The 25,967-nt window shown below is 45.7% G+C and overlaps 1 protein-coding gene across 4 annotated transcripts in view; it reads left to right on the top strand.

Moving 5' to 3' along the window:
• Positions 1–25,967, top strand: part of ABAT (4-aminobutyrate aminotransferase) — a 115,889-nt gene that overhangs the window by 53,427 nt on the left and 36,495 nt on the right. For all 4 annotated transcript variants that reach the window (XM_074381628.1, XM_003928504.4, XM_074381627.1 and 1 more), the window contains 4 exons: positions 10,794–10,904; positions 18,992–19,089; positions 21,346–21,375; positions 23,038–23,155. In XM_074381628.1, coding sequence (XP_074237729.1) covers positions 10,835–10,904; positions 18,992–19,089; positions 21,346–21,375; positions 23,038–23,155 — 316 coding nt within the window. In that variant the 5' untranslated portion in view covers positions 10,794–10,834. The remainder of the gene's footprint in view (positions 1–10,793; positions 10,905–18,991; positions 19,090–21,345; positions 21,376–23,037; positions 23,156–25,967) is intronic.

Here is a 25,967-nt window from a genome sequence, read left to right as displayed (position 1 = left end):
CAGACTGTTCTGGATGAGACTAGAGCAGCTGGGCTCCCTCCTCCCTTTGAGGGGGTCTCCAGCGGGCCCTGTCAATCAAGATCGGCCTAGGAATTATTGCCGGGGATTGGCTGCAGATGATCACACCCTCTCCTTCCCTCCCATTGCTCTATGATTTCATGCCACAGCCACCCTCACTGTTGTTACAGGTAAAATTCCAGTGCTGCAAAAGAAATAGCACTGGAGGATAAATCCTCTCAGCAAGGCAGTTTACTTCTTTAGAAGGGTGTGGCTCACAGATGGACCAATGGTGACCCCACGTTTGGACAAGGGAGGAAAAGGGGTATTTATGCCTGATGGGGGTTGCCCCTACTGCTGTGTCGTTCCCCTATTGGCTAGGGATAGACCGCACAAGCTAGACTAATCCTGACTGGCTGTTTTAAAGAGAGCAGGGGTCCGAGCTGGAGTGGCAGGGTGGGTGGTTTGGTGGGAAGGACTGTTATGGGAGGGTCAGAGCAGGAAGCCAGGGGTGACCTAGGTCAAAGAAGGTGACTAGAGCAGGTGACTGGAGCCGGTGACCCTGATGGGTCAGGACAGAGCCGCAGGCCAGGGGAACAGATGTGCACCACTGATTAGAACCGGTGGAGAAGGTCGTCTATGGGAACTACAAGGAAGTTAGACTTTAAAATAGAGAATTAAAGAATAAGAGAGCTGAACATACTGACACACTGATTCCTTGAAGAGAAATTTGGGGTTCACTGTGCCTTAACACTGTGCACGAGGATTCTTAGACCCACCGTGTCATCATACACCTCTGAGCTCTTGCCTTACCCCCGCTTTCTTCTTCGCCTTCTGAAACCTCCTAACTTTTGAAGGTGCAGCTTGGTAACACCTCCCTGGCATTGTCACCCCAGCCAGAATTAAGCTCTCCTTGTTCCCTTAGCACCTCACTCACACCAGCAAAATAGTCATGATTCTGTTCTATCTTATGCAGAATTTGTTGTTGATAGTGAACTGGAAAATTTTTATGTACGTATCATGCTGGGTTATTTTAAGAAATTATTCACATGATGGGTAAAGCAGCCTTATACATCAAATTCTTCCATTTTTTTTTCCATTCATAGTTCTCTGCCACTAAATTATGAGCTTCAGAAAGAAAGCATTTTGCGCATCTTAGTTTCTCCTAAGAGAAGTGATGCCTTAGCCAGGAGCAGTAGCTCATGCCTATAATCCCAACTCTTTGGGAGTCCAAGATGGGAGGATCACTTGAGCTCAGGATTTTGAGACCAGCCTGGGCAACAGAGCAAGACCTCATCTCTACTAAAAAAATTTTTAAATTAGCCAGGCATGGTGGTATATCCCTGTAGTCCCAGCTACTTGGGAGGCCAAGGTGGGAGATTGCTAGAGCTTGGGAGGTAGAGGCTGCAGTGAGCCATGATCCCCACACTGCACTCCAGCCTGAGCCACAGAGTAAGACCCTGTCGAGAGAGAGAGAGAGAGAGAGAGAGAGAGAGAGAGAAATGATACCTAAGCAATACAGTGCCTTGCTGGTAACAGGTGCCTAATGAACTTTTGTTGACTGAATTAGTGGGTGAGAGGGGGTGGATGAATGACATTAACTCTTCCAATTACTTGAAATATATTGTGCTAAAAATTAATGTCTAACAGATCAAATTTTGTTATAAGGTCAATTTTCAACTGCAGGCCACCAAAATGTCACCACGGTATATTTTCCAGTGTGTCATTTTGTCATTGAAAGTGTGTGGGTTTGGCTCTCCCTTTTGCAGTGTGTTCAAATGTTGAGTTCTCTGAGATCCTCGGATTTTCAAAAACAATAATGGGTTCACTGTGTGAAGCCTCAGTGCTCCGTGTTTGAGACAAGTAGTTTTAAGGGAAAGACATCACCTGCACTTTCTACATAGCTGCTGTGTTGCTAACTTAATAGGCTTGCATAGAGTTGGATATACTAGAATAGAAAAAAAAAATCCGCTGAGTTATTAAGAAAGGAGTTTGGGACTGGGCACATGGCTCATGCTTGTAATCCCAGCACTTTGGGAGGGGGAGGTGAGCAGATCATGCAGTCAGAAGATTAAGATTGTCCTGGCTGGGCCGGGCACGGTGGCTCACGCCTGTAATCCCAGCACTTTGGGAGGCCGGGGCGGGTGGATCACGAGGTCAAGAGATCGAGACCATCCTGGTCAACATGGTGAAACCTCGTCTCTACTAAAAAAATACAAAAATTAGTTGGGCATGGTGGTGCATGCCTGTAATCTCAACTACTCGGGAGGCTGAGGCAGGAGAATTGCCTGAACCCAGGAGGCAGAGGTTGCTGTGAGCCGAGATCGCACCATTGCACTCTGGCCTGGGTAACAAGAGCGAAACTCCGTCTCAAAAAAAAAAAAATTGTCCTGGCTGGCCAGGCATAGTGGCTCACTCCTGTAATCCTGGCACTTTAGGGGGTCGAGGCAGGTAGATCACCAGATCAGAAGATCGAGACCACCCTGGCCAACATGGTGAAACCCCATCTTTAAAAAAAAAAAAAGAGAGAGAGAGATCATCCTGGCTAACATGGTGAAACCCTGTCTCTACTAAAAATACAAAACTTAACCAGGCATGGTGGCACGTGCCTGTGATCCCAGCTAATTGGGAGGTGGAGGCAGCAGAAGTGTTTGAACCTGGGAGGCGGAGGTTGCAGTGAGCCAAGATTGTGCCACTGTACTCCAGCCTGGGTGACAGATGCAGACTCCATCTCCAAAAAAAAAAAAAAAAAGAGAATGTGGTTTCTCAGTTAACTCATGACCACACTTTCCAAGCCCATACTTTCTCAGAAAGTTTCCTCTGGTGAAAAGCAATAAAATTTATTCTCTGAACTAGATCATTTTTATTCCTGAAGCCTCATATCAACAACAGCTAGGGGCCAGGCACAGTGGCTCACGCCTATAATCCCAGCACCTTGGGAGACCAAAGCAGGAGGATCACTTGAGCTCAGGAGTTTAAAACCAGCCTACACAACATGGTAAAAACCTGGCTCTACTGAAAATACAAAAATTAGCTGGACGTGGTGGCGTTCACCTGTAGTTCCAGCTGCTTGGGAGGTGGGAGGATGGTCTCAGGCCAGGGAGGCGGAGGTTGCAGTGAGCCAAGATTTAACCACTGCACTCCAGCCTGGTGACAGAGCCAGAACCTGTCTCAAAAACAAAAACAAAAACAGCTAGGTGTTTTATTAGCTGGATTAACTGATGTTACAGTGAGTAGAGCAGGGGCTTTGGGGATCAGACAGTCTCAGGTAAGCCTATGACTGAGGCCAAATATCATAAGCTTTCTGATCCTCCCTTTTATCATCTCTGAACAGGGAGATACCCTACTTCTAAGGATGATTAAGCAAAGTGAGGGGAGCAATGTACCCTTCAGAATGTCTCACCAACTGGGCACCATGGCTCTTGCCTATAATCCCAGCACTTTAGGAGGCGAGGCCAAGGTGGGAGGATCATTTGAGCCCAGGAGTTTGAGACCAGCCTGGGCAACGTAGTGAGACCCCTGTCTCTAAAATAAATAAATAAATAAATTTATTTATTTAAAAATTAGCTGTGCGTGGTGGTGCATGCCTGTAGTCCCAGCTACTTGAGGGGCACTGAGGTGGTAAGATCGCTTGAGCCCAGAAGTTCAAGGCTACAGTGAGCCATGTTCATACCACGGTACTCTAGTCTTTCTCCCTGTTTGAATGCCAGCTCATCTCAGTAGGTAGAGAGTGTCAGGACGCTGGCCTAGCCCCGCCTAGTCAACCACAGCCAGTAGAGGCAGGTCTGCACCCCTGTAGAGGAATGGAGAATGTTGGAAACGGATGCTTGGTGCCGCAAAGAAAAATTAGCACTGAGACAATCTCTCAGCAAGCAAGTTTGACTTCCTGTAGGAAGAGTACCCTTGGTAGGCATCTTGCCATGAGAGTACAATGAATAAAGGAAGAGCAGACATATTTATCCCTTGCACATGTGGGGTTGTCCTTACTGCTGTGTCTGATCTCCGTTGGCCGGAACCAGACCTCGCCATTTAAACTAAAACCCTATTGGCTAACAACTTAAAACTTCTTTAAACAGGTAAGGGGCATAGGCTGTGAGCTGGGACATGCCTGTGAGCGCATCCAACACAGATGTCTTGGTTAAAGTTCAAGGACATAGAATATACTACATGCCTATGAGCATGTCTAACAGCTACATAGGATAGGGCTTAGCAAAGAGTTACTAGCACACTTACGATTTACTCTTTAACAAGAAAGGAAACTTTGAAGAGGAACTTTTTACTTTCCACAGGGAAGTGTCTGAGAATGGTGAGGATTGGTCTGCGGAGCAGACACCCCAGAAGATATTTCCTGCGCCCACCCCACCCCACCCGTGATAGTACCTCGGTTGCTGCCTCTATCTTCCGGGAGCTACCTCCTAGGGCTCTGGGGATGAAATGAGGTGGTCCTGCAGCACCAGCTGAGACGTGCACATAACAGGTGCCCCGTACTCAGTAATGCTTGGAGGGCGAGAATGGCCTCTGACTGATCTTTGTGTGCCCTTGCGTCCAGCACACAGTAGGTATACTATGAATGTTTGTAGAACAAATGTATCAGTGGCAACCACCTCCCTCCTTTATTTACTCTTTCCTTCTCCCATCCAAGTACTAACGAGGTCCGACCCTGCTTAGCTTCCGAGATCAGACGAGATCGGGCGCGTTCAGGGTGGTATGGCCGTAGACTATTGACTCTTTCCTTCTAAAAACACAGCCAACATTCTGTTAGCTCTGCGGGCAGCCACAGCGTGCTGCCAACTTGGCGTCCCGGGCTCGGTGCCTGATTCTCCACACCGTTTCTGCCCCATGCTGCTGAGCCCGTGCGTGTCCCAGCACCTGTATTCTGAGCCCAGCCTGTCATTCACCCTTGCCCTGTTTGCCTCCTTGGATTCAGGCCTCCCCTCCAGCTGTGGAATCTGTCTAGGTCTGTAGTCCTCACCTCTGGTTGGCACTTCCTACATGCTGTCCTCACAGGAGCAGAGGGGTGAGAGAACCCTCCTGGTCTTCACCCAGGTCCAGGATGGAATTTCTATGCACTGTGGGGCTGGGTAGAGTCAGGCAGCCCAAGCCAGGGCCACATAAGGAGAGGGCTGTGTTCCCAGGGTCTGTCACAGAATAAGTTTCAGGTGTCACAACTCAACAGTAAATCCATGCATTAGGCACAAGCCAGGAGTCCTGAGCCAGGTATCTCTCAACCCCAGCGCTGGCTCCACCAGCAACTTGCTGTGTCCTGAGAAAGTTATATGGCTTCTTTGTATCGTATACAAAGTATATACACATATACATACAATGGTATGATGATGACATACCATTTGGGGGAAAATATGTCTATGCACCCAAAATACTTTAACCCAGGGAATCCGGACATGTCAATGACGGAACATTATTGCGGGTGGCCACTGACATGACCCTACAAAGGATCCCTCACTTAGCCTAATTTCATCAGAGCTCTGATTTTTCCATAAAACCTACTCTCATACCCTATTCCACGCTAAGTCTACTGCAGAAACAAGTTTCTCATGGCTGACAATGACTTTTTGATAGAAAGTGCTGGAAGGGGTTCTATACCCATTTCTCTCACTCATTAGCTTGGGAACCTGGGAAAAGTCATGTAGCTTCTCTGAGGGCAATAGTTAAGGTGATGACATGCTCCAGGTTGCCCAGAACAGTTGACTAGTTTACATGTGTTTGTCCCGCTGTGATGGTTAATGGCGCCCCTTTTTGCTCTCTAAACCAGGCGTGCCCAAACTACGGCCCGTGGGCCGCATGTGGCCCCCTGAGACCATTTATCCGCCACCACCTCCGCCGCACTTCAGGAAGGGGCACCTGTTTCATTGGTGGTCAGTGAGAGGAGCACAGTATGTGGTGGCCTCTAATGGTCTGAGGGACAGTGAACTGGCCCCCTGTGTAAAAAGTTTGGGGACGCCTGCTCTAAACTATTCTAGTCTGGATGATGAGTTACGTTGTCACTTTAAGTAGAGTGTTCATTATTATTAATTTTTTTTGAGACAGAGTCTCACCCTGTCTCTCAGGCTGGAGTGCAATGGCACAATCTCAGCTCACCGCAACCTCTGCCTCCCGGGTTCAAGCAATTCTCCTGCCTTAGCCTCCTGAGTAGCTGGGATTACAGGCACACACCACCATGCCCAGCTAATTTTCTGTGTCTTTAGTAGAGACTGGGTTTCACCATGTTGGCCAGGCTGGTCTCAAACTAGTGACCTTGTGATCCACCCGCCTTGGCCTCCCAAAGTCCTGGGATTACAGGCGTGAGCCACCGCACCTGGCCGAGTGTTCATCTTTTGAGAATATTTTGCATTCTTTTGATATTAGCACCTCAATGTTTCTTGAGGAATCCTCCTGCCCCATATGGCTTAGGCAGCTGAAGATGGCCAATTAAGGTTCCAAATACCCCCAGCCATGGTGACTGTTTCAGAGATGAGCACATGGTCTGCACCTGGCCGGTGAGGTTGGGCATGCAAGACACTTAGAGGAACTACCACGGAAGAGGCCCTCTCTTTCCAGTGAGGTTGCTGGGCTGTGGGATGTAAGCCTGGGGCATCGTTGGCCATGGCACGAGGAATGTCCGCCAGAGAAGAAAGCTGTGCAGACTGTGGAGGAATGGAGGAAAGGAAAGGACCAGGAGGATGGTACCGCTTAAACTGTTGGCCATAAGCCAGATATACGGAGGAACTTCCTAGTTAAATGTCCCAATAACTTCCCTGTTATGCACAAGCAAGTTTGAATTAGGTTCCGCACTTGCAACTGAAGGAGGGCTGACTAAAAAGGAAGATCGGAATAGATTGGAGGTATGACATGCCAGAACAGCCCTGGCATGTCATCCTGCCATTGATAGATAAATTAACACGCACAGACAGCGTAACACACAGAGCTCCAACCCTATGGAGGCATTTCGCAATGTATCGAGAAACTGAGGAATTACCCACCCAGTTCTTTCATAGTTTTGTTGTTAAAACGTCCAATAGTACCAAATATTAAACACACTTAACAAAGAGATTTTCCAAACAGGCTTTGTGTGAGCAATGTGGCTGTTTATTCACCTTGGTGCAGGTGGCCTAAGGCCGAAAAGGGCGTTAGCAAAGAAACTATTTCTAATTTGTTTCTTTTGAGACAGAGCCTCACTCTGTCGCCCAGGTTGGAGTGCAGTGGTGTGATCTCAGCTCACTGCCACCTCCACCTTCCAGGTTCAAGTGATTCTTGTGCCTCAGCCTCCTGAATAGCTGGGATTACAGGTCTGTGCCACCACAGCCAGCTAACTTTTGTATTTTTAGTAGAGACGGGGTTTTGCCATGTTGGCCAGGCTGACCTCAAATTCCTGACCTCCAGTGATCCACCTGCCTTGGCCTCCCAAAATTCTGGGATTACAGGAGTAAGTCACTGCACCTGACCCAAAAAAAACCAACTATTTCTTAGCCCACAATTTCGTATTTCATAGTTCAGGAACACAGGTCAGTGATAAACTTCTAGGTAATTCAACCCAAAGAAATTCTTTATATTCCAAAATCACTTTGCACTCTGAACAATACCCCATATCCGCATCGCCTCTACATATGCCTTCTTTCACGGTTCAGCCACAGCAAACTTACAGAGAGCTGCAACACTCAGGGATACAATGCCCGCTCCAGCAATGTAAAATCACAGACGTTGGACCAGAAGGCCACACACCTGAGTTTTGTCAAAGCACTGGAAGCTGTGATAGCTGTCCTTGATAGATTTGTCAACCTCAACAACAATGTCTTTCCTGGATCACTTATTTTTATTTATTTATTTTTTTGTTTGTGACGGAGTTTCGCTCTTGTTACCCAGGCTGGAGTGCGATGGCGCGATCTCGGCTCACCGCAACCTCCACCTCCTGGGTTCAGGCAATTCTCCTGCCTCAGCCTCCTGAGCAGCTGGGATTACAGGCACGCGCCACCATGCCCAGCTAATTTTTTGTATTTTTAGTAGAGACGGGGTTTCACCATGTTGACCAGGATGGTCTCGATCTCTTGACCTCGTGATCCACCCACCTCAACCTCCCAAAGTGCTGGGATTACAGGCTTGAGCCACCGCGCCCAGCCCTATTTTTTTTTTTTTTTTTTTTTTTTTGAGACGGAGTTTCGCTCTTGTTACCCAGGCTGGAGTGCAATGGCGCGATATCGGCTCACCGCAACCTCCGCCTCCTGGGTTCAGGCAATTCTCCTGCCTCAGCCTCCTGAGTAGCTGGGATTACAGGCACGCGCCACCACGCCCAGCTAATTTTTGTGTTTTTAGTAGAGACGGGGTTTCACCATCTTGACCAGGATGGTCTCGATCTCTTGACCTCGTGATCCACCCGCCTCGGCCTCCCAAAGTGCTGGGATTACAGGCTTGAGCCACCGCGCCCGGCCCCTATTTTTTTTAATTGTGATTTTTAAAATCATCCACTTAATGTAAAATGTACCTTCTTCACCATTTTTAAGTATACAGTACGGTAGTATAAGCACTTTTTTTGTATAATGAAGCTCCAGAACTTCTTCATCCTGCAAACTGAAACTCTAAACATAGTAAAGAAAGTCCTCTTTTGTTTTGGGCGGGGGGCGGGGGTGGAGTCTTGTTCTGTTGCCCTGGCTGGAGTACAGTGGTATGATCTCGGCTCACTGCAACCTTCACCTCCAGGGTTCAAGTGATTCTCCTACCTTAGCCTCTCGAGTAGCTGGGATTACAGGCATGCACCACCATGCCTGGGTAATTTTTATATTTTTGGTAGAGACAGGTTTCACCATGTTGGCCAGGCTGGTCTTGAACTCCTGACCTCAAGTGATCCATGCACCTTGGCCTCCCAAAGTGCTGGGATTACAGGCATGAGCCACTGTGCCCAGCCCCTCTTTCCATTTCTAAGAGGTCGACTACGTTAGATGCTTCATGTAACAGGAATCATGCAGTATCTGACCTTTTGAGACTGGCTTATTTCACTTAGCGTGATGTCCTCCAGGGTCATCCATGTTGCAGCATATGACAGGATGTCCTCCTTTTTTAAGGCTGCATAATATTCCACTGTGTGGATATGCCATGTTTTTTTCTACTTATCTGTCAATGGACATCTAGGTTGCTTCCACCTCTTGACTATTGGGAATAATGCTACAGTGAACATGGGTTAAAATACATCACTTCTGAGCCTCGGTTTCCTTATCTGTAAAATGGGGATAATCATGCTTGCCCCATTGTTGCTGGCACATGAAGGAAGCCTGATAAATCCTGCCCCTAGCATCTTTCACTTTTCCTTTAAGGCACTTCTCCCCACCATAATGATGCCTTTGTTCATGTTGTGATTCATTTCACTTTCTTTGTTCCTCTTGAGGATGTAAGCTCCATGCTTGCCTCATTCATCTCTGTATGTCTAGCCTGAGAAACAGTACTTGGTACAAAGTCAGTACTCAATGGAGTATTTGTTGTGAAATAAATAGATGGATTTTGATGGAGTGCTTGAGCTAAGTGAGGTTTGCTGACTCTGGGATCACACACATCTGAATTCTGCTTTCAGATCTACCACTTAATCTCTCTGTGCCTCAGTTTCCTCTAAAAAGACCATGGAACGTGGTTGTGCATGTTAATAATGGTAGCAAATATTAATCATACTGTAGATAAGGCGTTTTGTGCAGCATGCATCACACAGAAAGGACTGGGAAACAGGGTCTGTGAAGAGGAATGACACGTGAATGGTGCTCTCGTTGTTCTGAGATACAATATTTGTTCTGAGATAAAATACCATTTATGTAAAAAATATGCATGCCAAATAACAAAAGAGGTTTTTAGCAGAAAGATCTACAGAGAGACGCACAGAAAACGCAAATGAATGGTGTTCTGGGGAGAGAGAACAGGGAGATGATAAAGGGTAACAAACAAACTGATAAAGGGTAACAAACAAACTGAAGAATAGGGGGTGCTCCAGGCTCCCGGTAAGAATAGCAGCCAGGGCGGGGTGCAGTGGCTCACACCTGTAAGGGCCAGGCCTGGTGGTTCACACGTGCAATCCCAGCACTTTGGGAGGCCGAGGCAGGCAGATCATCTTAGGTCAAAAGTTCAAGACCAGCCTGGCCAACATAGTGAAACCTGGTCTCTACCAAAAACATAGAAATACAAAAATACAAAAACTAGCCGGGCGTGGTGGCACACACCTGTAGTCCCAGCTACTCAGGAGGCTGAGGTTGCAGTGAGCCAAGATCGAGCCATTGCCCTCTAGTCTGGGCAACAGAATAAGACTCCAGCTCAAAAAAAAAAAAAAAAGTGAATTAAAGTATGTATTAAGTATAAGTTTTGGGGGTTTGTTTTGTTTTGTTTTGTTTTGTTTTGTTTTGTGAGATAGGATCTCACTCTGTCACCCAGGCAGGAGTGCAGTGGCATGATTGTGGCTCACTGCAGTCTCAAATTCCTGGGCTCAAGCGATCATCCTGCCTCAGCCTCCTGAGTAGCTGGGACTATAGGTGTGCACCACCACACCCTACTCATTTTTAAAGTTTTTGTGAAGATGGGATCTTGCTATGCTGCCCAGGCTGGTCTGGAACTCCTGGCCTCAAGAGATCCTCAGTCTCCTAATGTGCTGAGATGACAGGTGTGAGCCACCTTGCCTGGCCTAATATATAAAGCACATGTTCAGTATAAAAGCCAAGGATTTGACAATGTTAGAAGAACCTTCTCCAATAGGTGGGAAGTGGTGGGGATGGGATCTTTGACCTGGAGGGGAGTAGTCTTCATGAGCCTAAACCTGCATTTCTGGTTTCTTTCAGGGTGGCAGCCCACAAAGGGTGTCCCTGTCCCTCACGGGGTCATGGCCTTCATGTTGCTCGCCCGGCGCCTGGCCTGCAGCTTCCAGCACAGCTACCGCCTGCTGGTGCCTGGTAAGCCCTGGGGGTCTTGACAAGAACTGATCCTAATGGAAGACACCATGCAGACTAGGGATTCCTGGGCTGGAAGAGCCCTTAAGGATAAAGGGACCAGCCAGTGAGTGTTTCTGGTACTGTCCCACTGTATTAATCTGTTCTCATGCTGCTAATAAAGACATACGCAAGACTGGGTAATTTATAAAGAAAAAGAGGTTTAATGGTCTCACAGTTTCACCTGACTGGGTAGGCCTCACAATCATGGCGGAAGGTGAGGAGGAGCAAAGGCACGTCTTACATGGCAGCAGGCAAGAGAGCCTGTGCAGGGGAACTGCTCTTTATAAAATCATCAGATCTTGTGAGTCTTATTCAATTGACTGTCATGACAGCAGCATGGAAAAGACCCACCCCCATGATTCAGTTACCTCCTGCTGGATCCCTCTCACGACATGTGGGAATTATGGGAGCTACAATTCCAGATGAGACTTGAGCGAGGACACAGCCAGACCATATCACCCACTATCCATAAAACTGTCACCATCACCACCTCCTTTCCCTCTCCCATCTCTGCCATGCATATGATCCTGTCCCAGGTGCCTCAGTGGGATGGGACTGGATCCACCCTGGAGCTACTCTGCCTGCAGGTAGGTGATGGCCTCCACAGCCAGATGGTCCCAGGCCATCTCTGCAGGGACCACTGGGGAAAACACACATCTGGGGTTGCTGCTAAGGAACAAGAAAGCGGTAAACATCTCTGAAATTGACCTAAAGGCCAACTGTGCTTCAAGGTCACTGGATCACTGGACAGGAGACACCATCTTAGGAATGTCTCACCCCCACTCCACCCCATACCCATGGCCACCTGCACTGGCTTCTTCTTCCTTCTGTTTGACCTCTTTGAGATCCTCCTCCCTCCCAATAGTCCCATGAGGAAGGCTCAAGTGAATCCCATCTTACAGGTAAGAGAACTAAGGCTCAGAGAAGCAAAGCCATTTGCCCAAAGTTGCACAGCCACTTGCATGCACCTCTGTCTGGCTCCAGTGCTGAGTATTCCTCCATGTGCCTCTGTGTGGCTCTGGGAGATAGTCCCAGCAACAGCCTCCCTTCAGATGCCCCCAGATTGGCCTCCCACAGAGATATAAACTGCCTGGCTCGGGCCTGGCCATGACATAGGTTCACAAAGACCAATGAACCTCCAGTCTGTTCCCAGCTCTCTCAGAGCCCCTGTGCTTGTCATCACGGTGTCCCTTGTTGTCAGGTGCTGGGGAAAAGGCTGACGCATGACCTGCTTATCTGGCACAGGATGGGAGTTAATGGAAGACCATGCTCCATGTCCAGTGAAGCACCAGAATGTGGCTAGACTTGCTGGTTCTAGCCACAGCCTTTTCCCCGTTTACTGATTGTATCTCAAGTAGAACATGCTCTATACCTTCAAAGGAAATGCCAGACCACCACAGCTATAAATCACCTGCTTCATGCTTCTCCCTTCTCACCCCCCACATCCCTGAGCACATGCTTCTTTGTTGAAACACTCAATCAGTAGTGTGTGGGGGTCTCCAGTGCTCGGGGCCTTTGCATCCTCCTACTCACTTGGCCCCCTGGGAGCCCACCTTTATGCACTCTTCCTCTTATCTCTTAATTTCTTTGTCTCTGCTGACCCTCATTACTTTCTAGGTTGTGCCTGGGCTGGATCCCAACAGTCAGGCCTTGCTGCCTTCTGCAGACAAACTGCTAGCCGTGTCCTTGGTCTGCATGTTGAATGCTGGTGTAAACGTGCTGGGTGTGTGTGCCCCTCCCCAGGGAGTATTAGCTGCCACACCCACAGCGTTTTCATGCTTCTCCATGGCGTCTCCACCCATCAGGTCACTGTGAAGCGATTAAACGTGATGATAGCTAACGATCTGAGATGACGTTCCCAATGGCATCATTTTATGCCACCCCCCAAAATTAATCATCTTATGTCAATAAACAGGATGCAGGGAGTGAGAGATGACATCAAAATCATTATCACTGGGTAGAAAATTAAATTTGCTTTTTTCCATGTTGCTTGGTGGTGTCTTCCTCAGTGAGCATGTTATCATAAAATAAGCAGGGTAGAGATTTGCAGGGGCAGATACTTTTTTTTTTTTTTTTGAGACGGAGTTTCGCTCTTGTTACCCAGGCTGGAGTGCAATGGCGCGATCTCGGCTCACCGCAACCTCCGCCTCCTGGGTTCAGACAATTCTCCTGCCTCAGCCTCCTGAGTAGCTGGGATTACAGGCACGCACCACCATGCCCAGCTGATTTTTTGTATTTTTAGTAGAGACGGGGTTTCACCATGTTGACCAGGATGGTCTCGATCTCTTGACCTCGTGATCCACCCGCCTCGGCCTCCCAAAGTGCTGGGATTACAGGCATGAGCCACCGTGCCCGGCCTTTTTTTTTTTTTTTTTTTTTTTTTTTTTTTTTTTTTTTAAACGGAAAAGCAGAGCAAACAACTCCAGCTGGTCTTGACCTTCATTCCAGCCAGGCTCACGCACAGAGCTTTCGCCATTTGAGAACATGGCATTCATTTATTACTCTCAGTCTGTTTGCTGGCTGCTGTATAGTTTGGAGCTAATAATGGACTCTGGCTTGGCATCACCGTTGAGAGCTGTGAGCCCTAGAGGGCTGGGCTGGATGGACCATTCGTCCGCTACATTCAGTCTTGTATGTCAATAGCACACTCTTGCTTTCTGGATGTTATTTTATTCATGAATGAAAATGCTTGATCCTTCAGTATTAATTCAAACTGGGTATTTTTTTGCATCTTTATGATCATTTGTCTTTGAGAGAAGTGTGTTGTTTTGCTGCAAATGTTTCATTCAAAGGTTAGCACTAGATGAAATCAAAGATGGCCTCAGCTCCATTCACAGCTTCTAGGAAAGAGGTCAGATGGGCAAATTTCCTGCTAACCATTTGATAGCTGTGTGATCTTGGGCAAATTAATTAACCTCTCTGAGCCCTCAGTGTTTTATTCTATAATGTAAGATAATAACATTTACCTCATAGGAGTTTTTGAGAATTAGATGAGGTAAGCCATGTAAATTGCTTAGGATAATTCCTGGTTTGTTCACCCTAAGTGCTGAATACACACTTGAATCTGCTTGTGTGTCTTCACAGACGAGATCCAAGAAAAGCCTTACTTGTCCCTTCCATTTTTGTTCTGTTCTCTTGTGGTGCATGGTGTTATATGTCATCATTAAGAGAGTATTCATTGTAATAGTATTTATTTTCCTCTTTCGAAAAAGCCAACATTTAGATTAGAAGGAAAAGCAAACGTATTGAGATTGTAACAACCTGGGTTCCAATCCTGACTCTGCAACTCATTAGCTGTGTGACACTGAGACAGTCCTCATCTGTAAACTGTGAACAACAATACCTATCTATATTGTTGTATTTATTTGTGGATTATTTAAAGCAATAGGTGGCAGTTTGCCTAGGTAGGGCCAGCCTAGCCTTTTAGTAAAGGCTGAACATGTGTTAATTTCCCCATTTCCCCCCTTTCTGATAGCACAGTTGCAAGCAAACTTATGGAAAACATAATAGGAACTGATATAGGAACAGACCCATCTACCTTGCATCTGGTTCTCAGCGCTCCCAGTTGACCAGCTCTTGCCCTTTCTTTACCGCCTCTCCCTGCCTCCCAGCTCCTATTTCCCCATGGCCTTGACAGTCTCATTATTGCAGCTCCACTTGATCCCACACTCTCTGGTTATTTCTCTCTGGATCCATTCAGCTGCGGCTCCCCCTGTGAACTGCTCCCATTCCCAGTATCTCCACACTCCAGTTCCCAAGAAATCTGATTGCTACAATGCAATGTCAAGACGTTTTCTGGAGAAAAGAAAGGAGGACGTGTGTGTCCTCATTTAAGAACAGCTTGCTAATTTCTAATTTTTCATTTTCCCCCTTTGCTGGAAACAAAGCAAGATCTGCACCGGTGAAGACCTATTTTTATCAAAATACGCATCCCCGAAGAGCTAACTGGAATCAGTGCCGTCCAGTAATCCTCAGTTCTGGCCAAGGAAAAATAAACAGCTTAGTGTAAAAAAGTAGGACTGGGCGTGGTGGTTCACGCCTGTAATCCCAGCACTTTGGGTGGCCAAGGTGGGTGGCAAAACCCAGTTTGAATTAATACTGAAGGATCAATTCTTTGCCAAAAATGCAAACAATTAGCCAGGCATGGTGGTGCATGCCTGTGGTCCCGGCTACTCCGGGGGCTAAGGTAAGAGGATTGCTCAAAACCAGGATGCAGAGGTTGCAGAGCGGAGATCGCACCACTGCACTCCAGCCTGGGCAACAGAGTGAGAACCTGTCTCAAAAAAACAACAAAAAAAGTAACCAGGCAAAGTGGTATGTGCCTATAGTCCTAGCCATGTGGTAGGCTGAGGCAGGAGGATCCTTTGATCCCAGGAGTTCAGAGCCAGGCTGGGCAATATAGCAAGACCTCATTTCTTAAAAAAAAAAAAAAAAAAAACATATTTTTATAATTATAAAATTTAATTATAAAATTATAGTTATATCATATGTTCTATGACCTTTAACTGTCTTCTAATAGAATACTCTTTAGGAATTCCCTTTTTCAGATCAAAGAGAAGAAAATAAAGGCTTGTTTTTTCATCTTTATATAAGTGTAGTGCTGTATTTTAACTGTACTTTTGTTCAAAAGACAGCATGATGTTAAGTAATTAATTCAGAAACCTGCTTTGATAACCAAAGCAATTATGGAAAATTAAGAGTGAATTTAAATATGTTTCCAAATCTCATAGCTTTGTATAGTTCGACAGGCTATATGAGCACGTGTGTGTGTGTGTGTGTGTGTGTGTGTGTGTGTGTGTGTGTTAGAGGAGATTTTGGCACATAATTCTTCACTTCTCTGAGCTTTACAGTTTCTTGTTTAATGGAAACAGTTTTATATATGTATATATATAATATATATATAAATATATGTATAAATTTATATATATTATGTAATTTGTATGAAGTGTCCACTGATTCCCTAGTTTGGTACAATTATGGCAACCCCCATTAAGAGGAACTGACATTTCCCTAACACCGAATAGTACCAGGAAGGTGAAAGATCAACAGTAATACTAGAGGGATTTCTAGGGGTTACTGATAGGAAACCCCTACACACTTGTCTTGGAGTCGCCACACCTGTCTTTCACTCAGGGATCAGCAAGCCCTGGGCTTGAGCTACCCTTTGTGTTTCAGCAACAGGTGGTGCTAAAAAGATTTGTGGGACAGGAACCCAAACACCCTCTGTCAATTATTCATACATTATGCGGAAAATGTGAAATGGGTTTCAAACAAATGATGCATGACCATGTATTAGTCTGTCCTTGCATTGCTACGAAAAAAAAAATACCTAGGATTGGGTAATTTTTAAAGAAAAAAAGGGTTCAATTGGCTCATGGTCCTGCAAGCTGTACAGGAAACATGATGCTGGCATCTGCTCAGCTTCTGGGGAGGCCTCAGGAAACTTCCAATCATGGTGGAAGGCAAAGAGAGAGCAAGGTGTCTCACATGGTGGGAATAGGAGCAAGAGAGCAAGCGGGGAGGAGCCACACATTTATTTATTTATTTATTTTGAGACGGAGTCTCACTTTGTCACCCAGTGTGAAGTACAATGGCGCAATCTCAGCTCACTGCAACCTCTGCCTCCCAGGTTCAAGTGATTCACATGCCTCAGCCTCCCAAGTAACTGGGACTACAGGTGTGCACTACCATGCCCAGCTTTTTTTTTTTTTTTTTTTTTTTTTGAGACAGAGTTTCACCCTTGTTACCCAGGCTGGAGTGCAATGGTGCATTCTCAGCTCACCACAACCTCTGCCTCCTGGGTTCAGGCAATTCTCCTGCCTCAGCCTCCTGAGTAGCTGGGATTACAGGCACACGCCACCATGCCCAGCTAATTTTTGGTATTTTTAGTAGAGGCGGGGTTTCACCATGTTGACCAGGATGGTCTCGATCTCTTGACCTCGTGATCCGCCTGCCTCAGCCTCCCAAAGTGCTGGGATTACAGGCTTGAGCCACCGCACCCGGCCCCCGACTAATTTTTGTATTTTTGGTAGAGGTGGGATTTCACTAGTTGGCCAGACTGGTCTTGAACTTGATCCACCTGCCTCGACCTCTCAAAGTGCTGGAATTACAGGCGTGAGCCACTGCACCCAGCCAGCCACACACTTTTAAACAACCAGATCTCAGCTAGGCGCAGTGGCTCACAACTGTAATCCCAGCACTTTGGGAGGCTGAGGTGGACAGATCATTTGAGGTCAGGAGTTCAAAACCAGCCTGGCCAACATGGTGAAACCCTATCTCTACTAAAAATATAAAAATTAGCCGGGTGTGGTGGCGGGCACCTGTAATCCCAGCTACTTGGGAGGCTGAGGTGCAAGAATCACTTGACCCTGGGAGGCGGAGGTTGCAGTGAGCTGAGATCATGTCACTGTACTCCAGCCTGGGCAACAGAGTGACATTCCATCTCAAAAAAAAAAAAGTTAAAATTAAAAATAAACAACTAGATCTCACGAGAACTCACTTCCTCCACAATAGCACAGAGGGGGATGGATGGTGTTACGCCATGAGAGCCTGTCCCCATAATCCAGTCACCTCCCCAAGGCCCCACCTCCAGCATTAGGGATTACATTTCAACATGAGATTCGGGCGGGGACAGAAGTCCCAACCATGTCAGACCAAAACTTTATTTTTGGAATAAAAACCATTTATTAAATGGGACCAAATGAATTTAGAAATGTGATGATTCCTTCCTACGTAATTTTGACTGGCATAACCAGGTGTGGGTGTTCCTGGCCTCTGGTGGGGAAGGCCGGGGATAGTGCTAAGCATTCTGTAATACACAGGACAGCCCCCAACAACAGAGGATTATCCAGCCCAAAATGTTAATTTTGTCAAGCTTGAGAAACGTTGGGCTATATATATTTGGATGTAGATTACATTTTTACAAAATTTGGATAATTTTTAGAGTCTTACCTTTCCCATGCTAATACCATGGACATCTTTCCATGTTCATGAATATTCAAAATGTCAACGTCAAAACAATGGGTGCATAAGATTCCATGAAATGGTTGACTATGCCACATTCTGCTTAGCTGACTGACATTTAGGTTGTTTGTTTTTGTCTGTTTGTTGAGACAGGGTCTCACTCTGTTGCCCAGCCTGAAGTGCAGTGCTGCAATCATGGCTCACTGCAGCCTCAGCCTCCCAAGTAGCTGGAAGTAAAGCTACCACCATGCCCAGCTATTTTTTTTTTTTTTAAGAGATGGGGTTTCACCATGTTACCCAGCTGGTTGTGAACTTCTGAGCTCAAGGGATCCACCCACCTTGGCCCCCCAGAATGCTGGGATTACAGGCCTGGGCGACCACATTGGGCCCTCTTTGCTGTTCTTATAGACAATACTATGATGAATACTCTTTACCTCTGTCTTTGTACTGGTCCCATTATTTTCTTAGGTGGAATCGTAAAAAAAGATTCCTCAGTTGAAAGCAACAGAAAGCTGGCATCAAGTCAGGCATGATGGCTCACACCTGTAATCCCAGCTATTTGGGAGGTGATGGCAGGTGGATCGCTTGAGCCCCGGAGTTTGAGCCCAGGCTGGGCAACATGGCGAAACCCCATCTCTGCTAAAATTATAAAAATTAGCCAGGCATGGTGGTTGCATGCCTATAATCCCAGCTACTCAGAAGTCTAAGGCAGGAGGATCACCTGATCCTTGGGAGGCCAGTGATGGGGCCACTGCACTCCAGCCTGGGCAATGGAGAAGACCCTGTCTCAATAAAAAAATAAATAAAAAGAAAGCTGGCATCAGCTTGTACTCATGCTAGGAAAACAGGGACATACCTATTTGCCTACGACTTTGTTGACACTGGGTTTTTCCATTTGTAAAATCTGCAGGGTTCTTGTGGTGCCCCAGTTGGTCTGTCCACTGTGCCCCACAGTGTTCTGGGGTGGTCTGGCTGGGATAGGGTTAATGTCGTGGCACTAACTCTGTTAAGTACATGGGGCATGTGTCAGGGCAGAATCCTCATGATCTCTGTTGTCACCTTCTCATTGTCTTTGTTTACTGCAGCATCCAGACCCATTAGCCAAGCCGCAGCCAAAGTCGACGTTGAATTTGATTATGATGGGCCTCTGATGAAAACTGAAGTCCCAGGGCCTAGATCTCGGGTGAGTTGAGCACACCTGTGTGGGGTATTTTGGAAAAGGGAGAAAGGGGCTAAGAAGTAAGAAGACAGCTAAGCTCAGGGATGTGTATTGACTGTCAGCTGCTTTCAGAGAGTTCACCACCAGAGAGCCGAGATACTCAATTAGGCCATTTTGCCATAAGAAGCCAAAGAAGGACTGGGCACCTTGGCTCACGCCAGTGATCCCAGCACTCTGGGAGGTCGAGGCAGGTGGATCACTTGAAGTCAGGAGTTCAAGACCAGCCTGGCCAACATGGTAAAACCCTGTCCTTACTCAAAATGCAAAAATTAGCTGGGAGTGGTGGTGGGCACCTGTAGTCCCAGCTACTCCAGAGGCTGAGGCAAGAGAATTGCTTGAATCCAGGAGGCAGAAGTTGCAGTGAACCAAGATGGTGCCACTGCACTCCAACCTGGGTGACAAAGGTCCTTGCGGTGCCTGAAGTCCAGAGTCAAGGGCTACGGTACAATATACAGCCATGGATCAAGACTCTATGTCAGAAAAAAAAAAAAAAAAAAAAAAAGAGAAGCCAACAAAGGAGCCAAAAAAGAAGCATCACAGAGGAGGATGTATCAGTTGTCTGTTACCACAGTAACGCTGCATAACAAACAGCTGCAAAAACCTCAGTATCATAGAGCATGCCCATTGCTCGTGCATTTAAGATTAATTGGGAGTTGGGTAGGCAGCTTTGTTGGGCTCACTTCCATGCCTAGGGGATGGCTGGCTGTCGGTTGATCTAGGTTAGGCATGGCTTGAATCATTGCAGTGATTTGGTTCTGCTCCCTGGGTCTGTCATCCTCCGGTAGGCTAGACAGGGCTTCTCCTCATGGCAATGGCGAAGGTGTACCAAAGCAAGAGGAGAACATGCTGTAGTGTTTGTTTGTTTGTTTGTTTGTTTGTTTGTTTGTTTGTTTTTGAGACAGAGTCTCCCTCTGTCGCCAGGCAGAGGTGCGATCTCAGCTCACTGCAACATCCACCTCCCAGGTTCAAGCAATTCTCCTTCCTCAGCCTCCCAAGTAGCTGATATTACAGACATGCACCACCACACCCAGCTAATTTTTGTAATTTTAGTAGAGACGGGGTTTCATCATGTTGGCTAGATGGTCTCAATCTCTTGACCTTGTGATCCGCTTGCCTCAGCCTCCCAAAGTGCTGGGATTACAGGTGTGAGCCACTGCGCTTAGCCCATGCTATAGTTCTGTTGAGGCCTGGACTCTGCATGGGTCCGCCATCACTGCTGCCTCCTTCTGCTGGTCAAAGCAAGTTATACCTTCTCTTAAGCCCAGAATCAAGGAATGGGGTACAGTGTCCAGCCAACAGTGGAAGAACCTGGCAATGTTACGTGGCACAGTGCTCAGAGATCAAATACCCTTGAACTTGATCTTGAAATCTTTCTAATGCAAATTTATTTTTTCTTTGCATATTTTATCCATAGTGTCTTTTTTTTTTCTGTCAAAACGTACTTCTTTTGTCATTGCAACTATTTTATAAATCCAGAAATCTTTGTATTAATGTAAGTGATTATCGTTATTTTGGGTAGTGTTTTGCTAACAAAATGGGAGACACTTTAAATGCATATTTCTGTTGGGGGTACAGATTTTAATCTAGTAGTAGTAAAGTTCTTGTAATAACTTTTCATATTCTTGTCATGAATATTAACCTGTGTTTTTACGTGGACATATATAATTTTTTGACACTTCGACATAAATAAGTAATTTATGTTGAATTACTTTTGGAGTTGACATCTTTGTAATATCAAAGCAACTAGTTTCTAATTCCCTGTTTCTGTATAGAATAAAGTCCAAGTGCTTTATGGAACATTTGGATTATAATTGTAAATGGTTCTTTGATGTGCAAGTTAATATTTTCAGTTGTTTTATTTATATTCTTAATGAGACGTTAACACCTTTTTTTTCCCTAAATAACAGAGAATCTATGTTTTTAATGGCACTAGATAAACACCTTCAGTTTAAGATTTTCTTGCTAAATGTTTTAACTTATCTTTCAGGTGTCTGAGTTGCTAGCCCATCTATTGTACTGGTAATTTAACTGTGTAATGGAATTGTTTCCTGCCAACTATTTATATCAACTAATTTTTAAAGTAATATTGTTGACTAATAAACTATTAAGTTATTGGCCAAAGAGAAAAAAATGCCAAGACTTGGGAAAACATGAAAAACTTGAAGCTATTTTGGCAAAAGTGTGTACTTGCTGTAATGATTTTGTTCTTCTTGCCTGCAGGAGTTAATGAAACAGCTGAATATAATTCAGGTAAGTGAGGATGAGGTCACATTCCTTCTGTTGCTTCTTTATCACAATTGAGCTAAAAGACAGATGCTTAATCTGTTCTGACTCTTTTTTTAAAAAATGTAGTTGACTTTTGTTCTAAACGTTTTTTTCTCATTTCCTCTGTGATTTCTTCTTTGACCCATTGGTTATTTACATGGTGTTGAATCTCTATGCTTTGGTAAATTTCCCAAATTTATTTCTGTTATTGATTTCTAGTTTCATTCCATTATGGTTGGGAAACATATTTTTGTGATTTCAATCCTGTTAAATTTATTGAGCCTTTTTTTATGGCCTAGCATATGGTCTCACTTGGAGAATATTCCATATGTATTCTGTAGTCTGCTGTTGTTGGACAGAGTGTTCTATAGATGTTTGTCAGGTCTGTTTGCTTTTAGAATATTGTTCAAGCCTTCTGTTTCCTTGCTAACCTTCTGCCTAGTTGCCCTATCCATTATGGAGTGCCAGATGTTGACCTCTTCAACTATTATTATAAAACTATTTTTCCCTTTAATTCTGTTTTTGCTTTATCTATTCAGGGCTCTGTTGTTAGGTGCAAATATGTTTATAATTGTCATAACTTCTTAGTGGATTCACCCTTTATAATATTAATATTATAATATTCTCTCTTTGGTAACATTTTTATAGTCTATTTTTTCTGATACGAATATAACCCCTTCTAGCTTTCTTATGGTTGCTGTGTGCATCAGATAACTTTCTCCATCTTTTTACTTTCAGTGTATTTGTGTTCTTGAATATAAAGTGTCTCCTGTAAACTGCATGGAGTTGGTTCTTTTTATTCAGTCTGACAGTCTCTGCCTTTTGATTGGATTGTTTAATCCATTCACAGTTAATGTTAGTATTCATATAGTTGTATTTACAGCTGCCATTTATTGTTGTTGTCTACATGTCTTCTGTCTTTTTTGTTCTTTTATTCCCCTTTTAATGTTTTGGGGTTTTTTTAATTTGAGATGGAGTCTCACTTTGTCACCCCAGACTGGAGTGCAGTGCCACACAATCTCAGCTCACTGAAACCTCCGCCTTCTGGGTACAAGTGATTCTCCTGCCTCAGCTCCCCAAGTAGCTGGGATCACAGGCATGCATGCCTGGCTAATTTTAAAGATAGGGCGTTTTTACCATGTTGCTGAGCTGGTCTCAAACTCCTGACTTCAAATGATCCACCTGCCTCAGCCTCCCAAAGTACTGGGATTACAGGTTCGAGTCACCTCACCTGGCCCTCTTGTCATGTTTTATTATTTTGCACTAAGTGAGTACTTTCCAGTGTGATATTTTTGTTTCTTTGATGATTACTATATATTTTTAGTTTTCATTGAGATTGCACCAAGGTTTACCAAACAGATCTTAACAGAATCGACTTCAGATTTGTATCTCTTTTTTTGTTCTGATGTATAAACCACATACAGAAAAATTCATAAAATATAAAATCACAGTTTATTGAACTATTATAAAGCAGACCACGTGTGCACTTAGCCAAAGCAAGAAATACATTGCCAGCACCCACAGATGCCCCTATGTGTTCATAGAATGGTCATGATATGATGTACTTCAGTGATTCAAGCTTGATCCTGAAAGACCAAGAATCTAGGGAATGGCAGTGAGCCTGAGTTGGTCTCTTCTTTCTCCAAGAACGCAGAGGCTGTGCATTTTTTCTGCAATTACGAAGAGAGCCGAGGCAATTACCTTGTTGATGTTGATGGCAACCGAATGCTGGATCTTTATTCCCAAATCTCCTCTGTCCCCATAGGTAAGAGCTGGGAAATCACTCCTTGGATATCACCTCTGTTTCTCTCTCTGCTAATTGTGGCTGTCCAGGTTGTAGGATGTGGCTCCCAGCAGGCACATCCCAAGGTGTTGCCTGACACTTCACTCAAGGGTAGGAAAAAAAATAAGTAATTCATAAAGGGTATATTATTAGACATATTATATGTCCTCTCTCATCTACTCCTCCCCAAACCCTACAAGGTAAGTATGTATTAATTAACAAAGCATAGAGGGGTTTGGTAGGTTGCATAGGAATTACAGCTAGAATGCAAACCCCTCTGTGTGACCGCCGTGGCCACCATGCAGGTGTCTTAGGTTGAGTTTCCCAGAAGAGTCTGAGGTGGGGATTTCTGTTTTCCCTGGTTTTTGTTTGTTTGTTGTTTGTTGTCGTTGTTGTTGTTGTTGTTGTCGTCGTCGTCGGAGTCTTGCTCTGTGCACCAGGCTGGAGTTCAGTGGCGCAATCTCAGCTCACTGCAACCTCTACCTCCTGGATTCAAGCGATTTTCATGCCTCAGACTCCCAAGTAGCTGGGATTACAGGCATGCGCCACCATGCCCATATAATTTTTGGATTTTTAGTAGAGACGAGGTTTCACCGTGTTGGCCAGGGTAGTCTAGAACTCCTGCCCTCAAGTGATCTGCCTCTCTCAGCCTCCCACAGTGCTGGGATTACAGGTGTGAGCCACTATACCTGGCCTAATTTTTTTTATTTTTTGTAGAGATGGGGTCTCACTCTGCTGCCCAGGCTGGTCTCAAACTCCTGGACTCAAGTGATCCTCCCACCTCAGCCTCCCAAAGTGCTGGGATTATAGACGTGAGCCACTGAACCCAGACAGAGCAGGGGATTCCTGGGCAGGTTATTGATTGAGGGAGAGCTCTCAGGAGAAAGGGGAAGAAGGGAAACAGCCGGGGGCAGAGGGAAGAAGCTAAGAAGAATGAGGTCTCAGCTCGAACTATCCACAGCCTGACCCCACTTGGGGCTCTGGAGCACGCACCACACCCCAGAGTTGGTCTTGGACTGAAGCAGAGGGCCCAGCTTTTTATGCTACTGTGCCAGCTAGGCATTGCCCGTCAGCTGCCAGAGGGGAGAACTTGTGTAATCTCCTCTGCAAAGTGGCTTCCATTTGCCATGGGCAATTTTCCAGGCAAGGAGGCAGCTGGAGTTATTATCAACCAACACACACAGCAGCTGGGAAACGGTGACCTCCCCGGTGAAAGTGACCTCAGTGGGAGGCCCACAGCCTCTGCCTCCCCAGGCTCACCTCCCAGCCATATAGAGCGTGACTCGCTGTGGAAAAGGGCACACAGACAGGATTGACAGGCCTAATTTGGAAATGCAGGTAGCTGCTATTTGCAGCTTGGATGGTTAATGTTCCTTTGGCTGCTGGATTCCTGGTTGCCTTCAGTAAGTCTGTGGGCTGTGTCTGCTGAAGCCTGTCCCTTCACAGATGACGCTGGTTCTTCTGCTGCAGAGGAGCCCAGGGCATCCTCTGCTCCCCATCAGCACCTCCCACAGCGCCCTGGTCAGCAGCCTGGAGCCTTTTTCCCTGAGACCCAGCCGTGGGTGTCCACTCCTCCTCTTCTTCCCTTGCCCATTTCCTCATTACCTATTTATTTCCCATTAATATGCTATTAGACAGTAAGCGGATGACTCATTCTTTTGGGGAAGTCCGTTATTCAGGGATGCCTCAGCCACAGAAGGCATTTTGGAGACAAAGATTTATAAAACCCCATCTCCCCTTTGTGTTGGAGTAGAAGGGATGGGCTCTTGACTTGTCCTGGGTTCGAATTCTGGCTCCGCTGTATATTAGCTGTGGGATAGTGACCCAACCCCTAGGACTCCCTCAATCTGAATGTCCAGCTACCACTATGGGCGTGAAGGTCAGGAAATCAGATTAGCAGCATTTGTTTTAAAAACTAGAAGTTTGGTCCAGCACAGAGGCTCACACTGGTAATCTCAATATTTTTGGAGGCCAAGGGAAGAAGATTGCTTGAGGCCAGGAGTTGAAGACCAGTCTGGGCAATAGAGTGAGACCCAACCCCATCTCTACAAAAAAAAAGGGTTTTTTAATGCCTTTAGTCCCAGCTACTCTGAAGGCTCGGTCAGGAGGATCAGTGGAGCCCAGGAGATGGAGGCTGCAGTGGGCTATGATCATACCACTGCACTCCAGCCTAGGCAACAGTGCAAAACCCTGTTTTAATAAAAACAAAACAAAAACTAGCCCAGACACGGTGGCTCACGCCTGTAATCCTAGTGCTTTGGGAGGCCAAGGCAGGTGGATCAGGAGATTAGAAGTTCGAGACCAGCCTGGCCAACACGGTGAAACCCCATGTCTACTAAAAATACAAAAAAAATTATCCAGGCATGGTGATGCATGCCTGTAATCCCAGCTACTGGAGAGGCGGAGGCAGGAGAATTGCTTGAACCCGGGAGGCAAAGGTTGCAGTGAGCCAAGATCATGCCATTGCACTCTGGCCTGGATGACTGAGCAAGACTGTCTCAGCAAAAAAAAAAAAAAAAAAAATCTAGAAATTCTAAAAGTTCTTTCTCTGGCCACCTGTTCTCCCATGTCTGTAGTCTTTGAAAAGATTTTTTTTACGTTAATACTTACTGCGAATTTACTATACATCTGGCATATTGCTAAGTGCCTTATATGTTACCTCATTAAAGTTGGGTCTTTTAACATCACCTCCAGTTGACTGACTGGCCCAAGTCTCAAGAGTTTGCAGGGTTTGCCTGGTATACACAGGGAGTCCAAGGTTAAGCCAGGTTGTAAATAAACAACTCTCTGGCTC

This window comes from Saimiri boliviensis, chromosome 12, assembly GCF_048565385.1.
Source record: "Saimiri boliviensis isolate mSaiBol1 chromosome 12, mSaiBol1.pri, whole genome shotgun sequence".
NCBI classification, from domain to species: Eukaryota; Metazoa; Chordata; class Mammalia; order Primates; family Cebidae; genus Saimiri; species Saimiri boliviensis.
The sequence above is the reverse complement of the archived record's forward strand: the minus strand, read 5'-3'. Positions and strand labels throughout refer to the sequence as shown.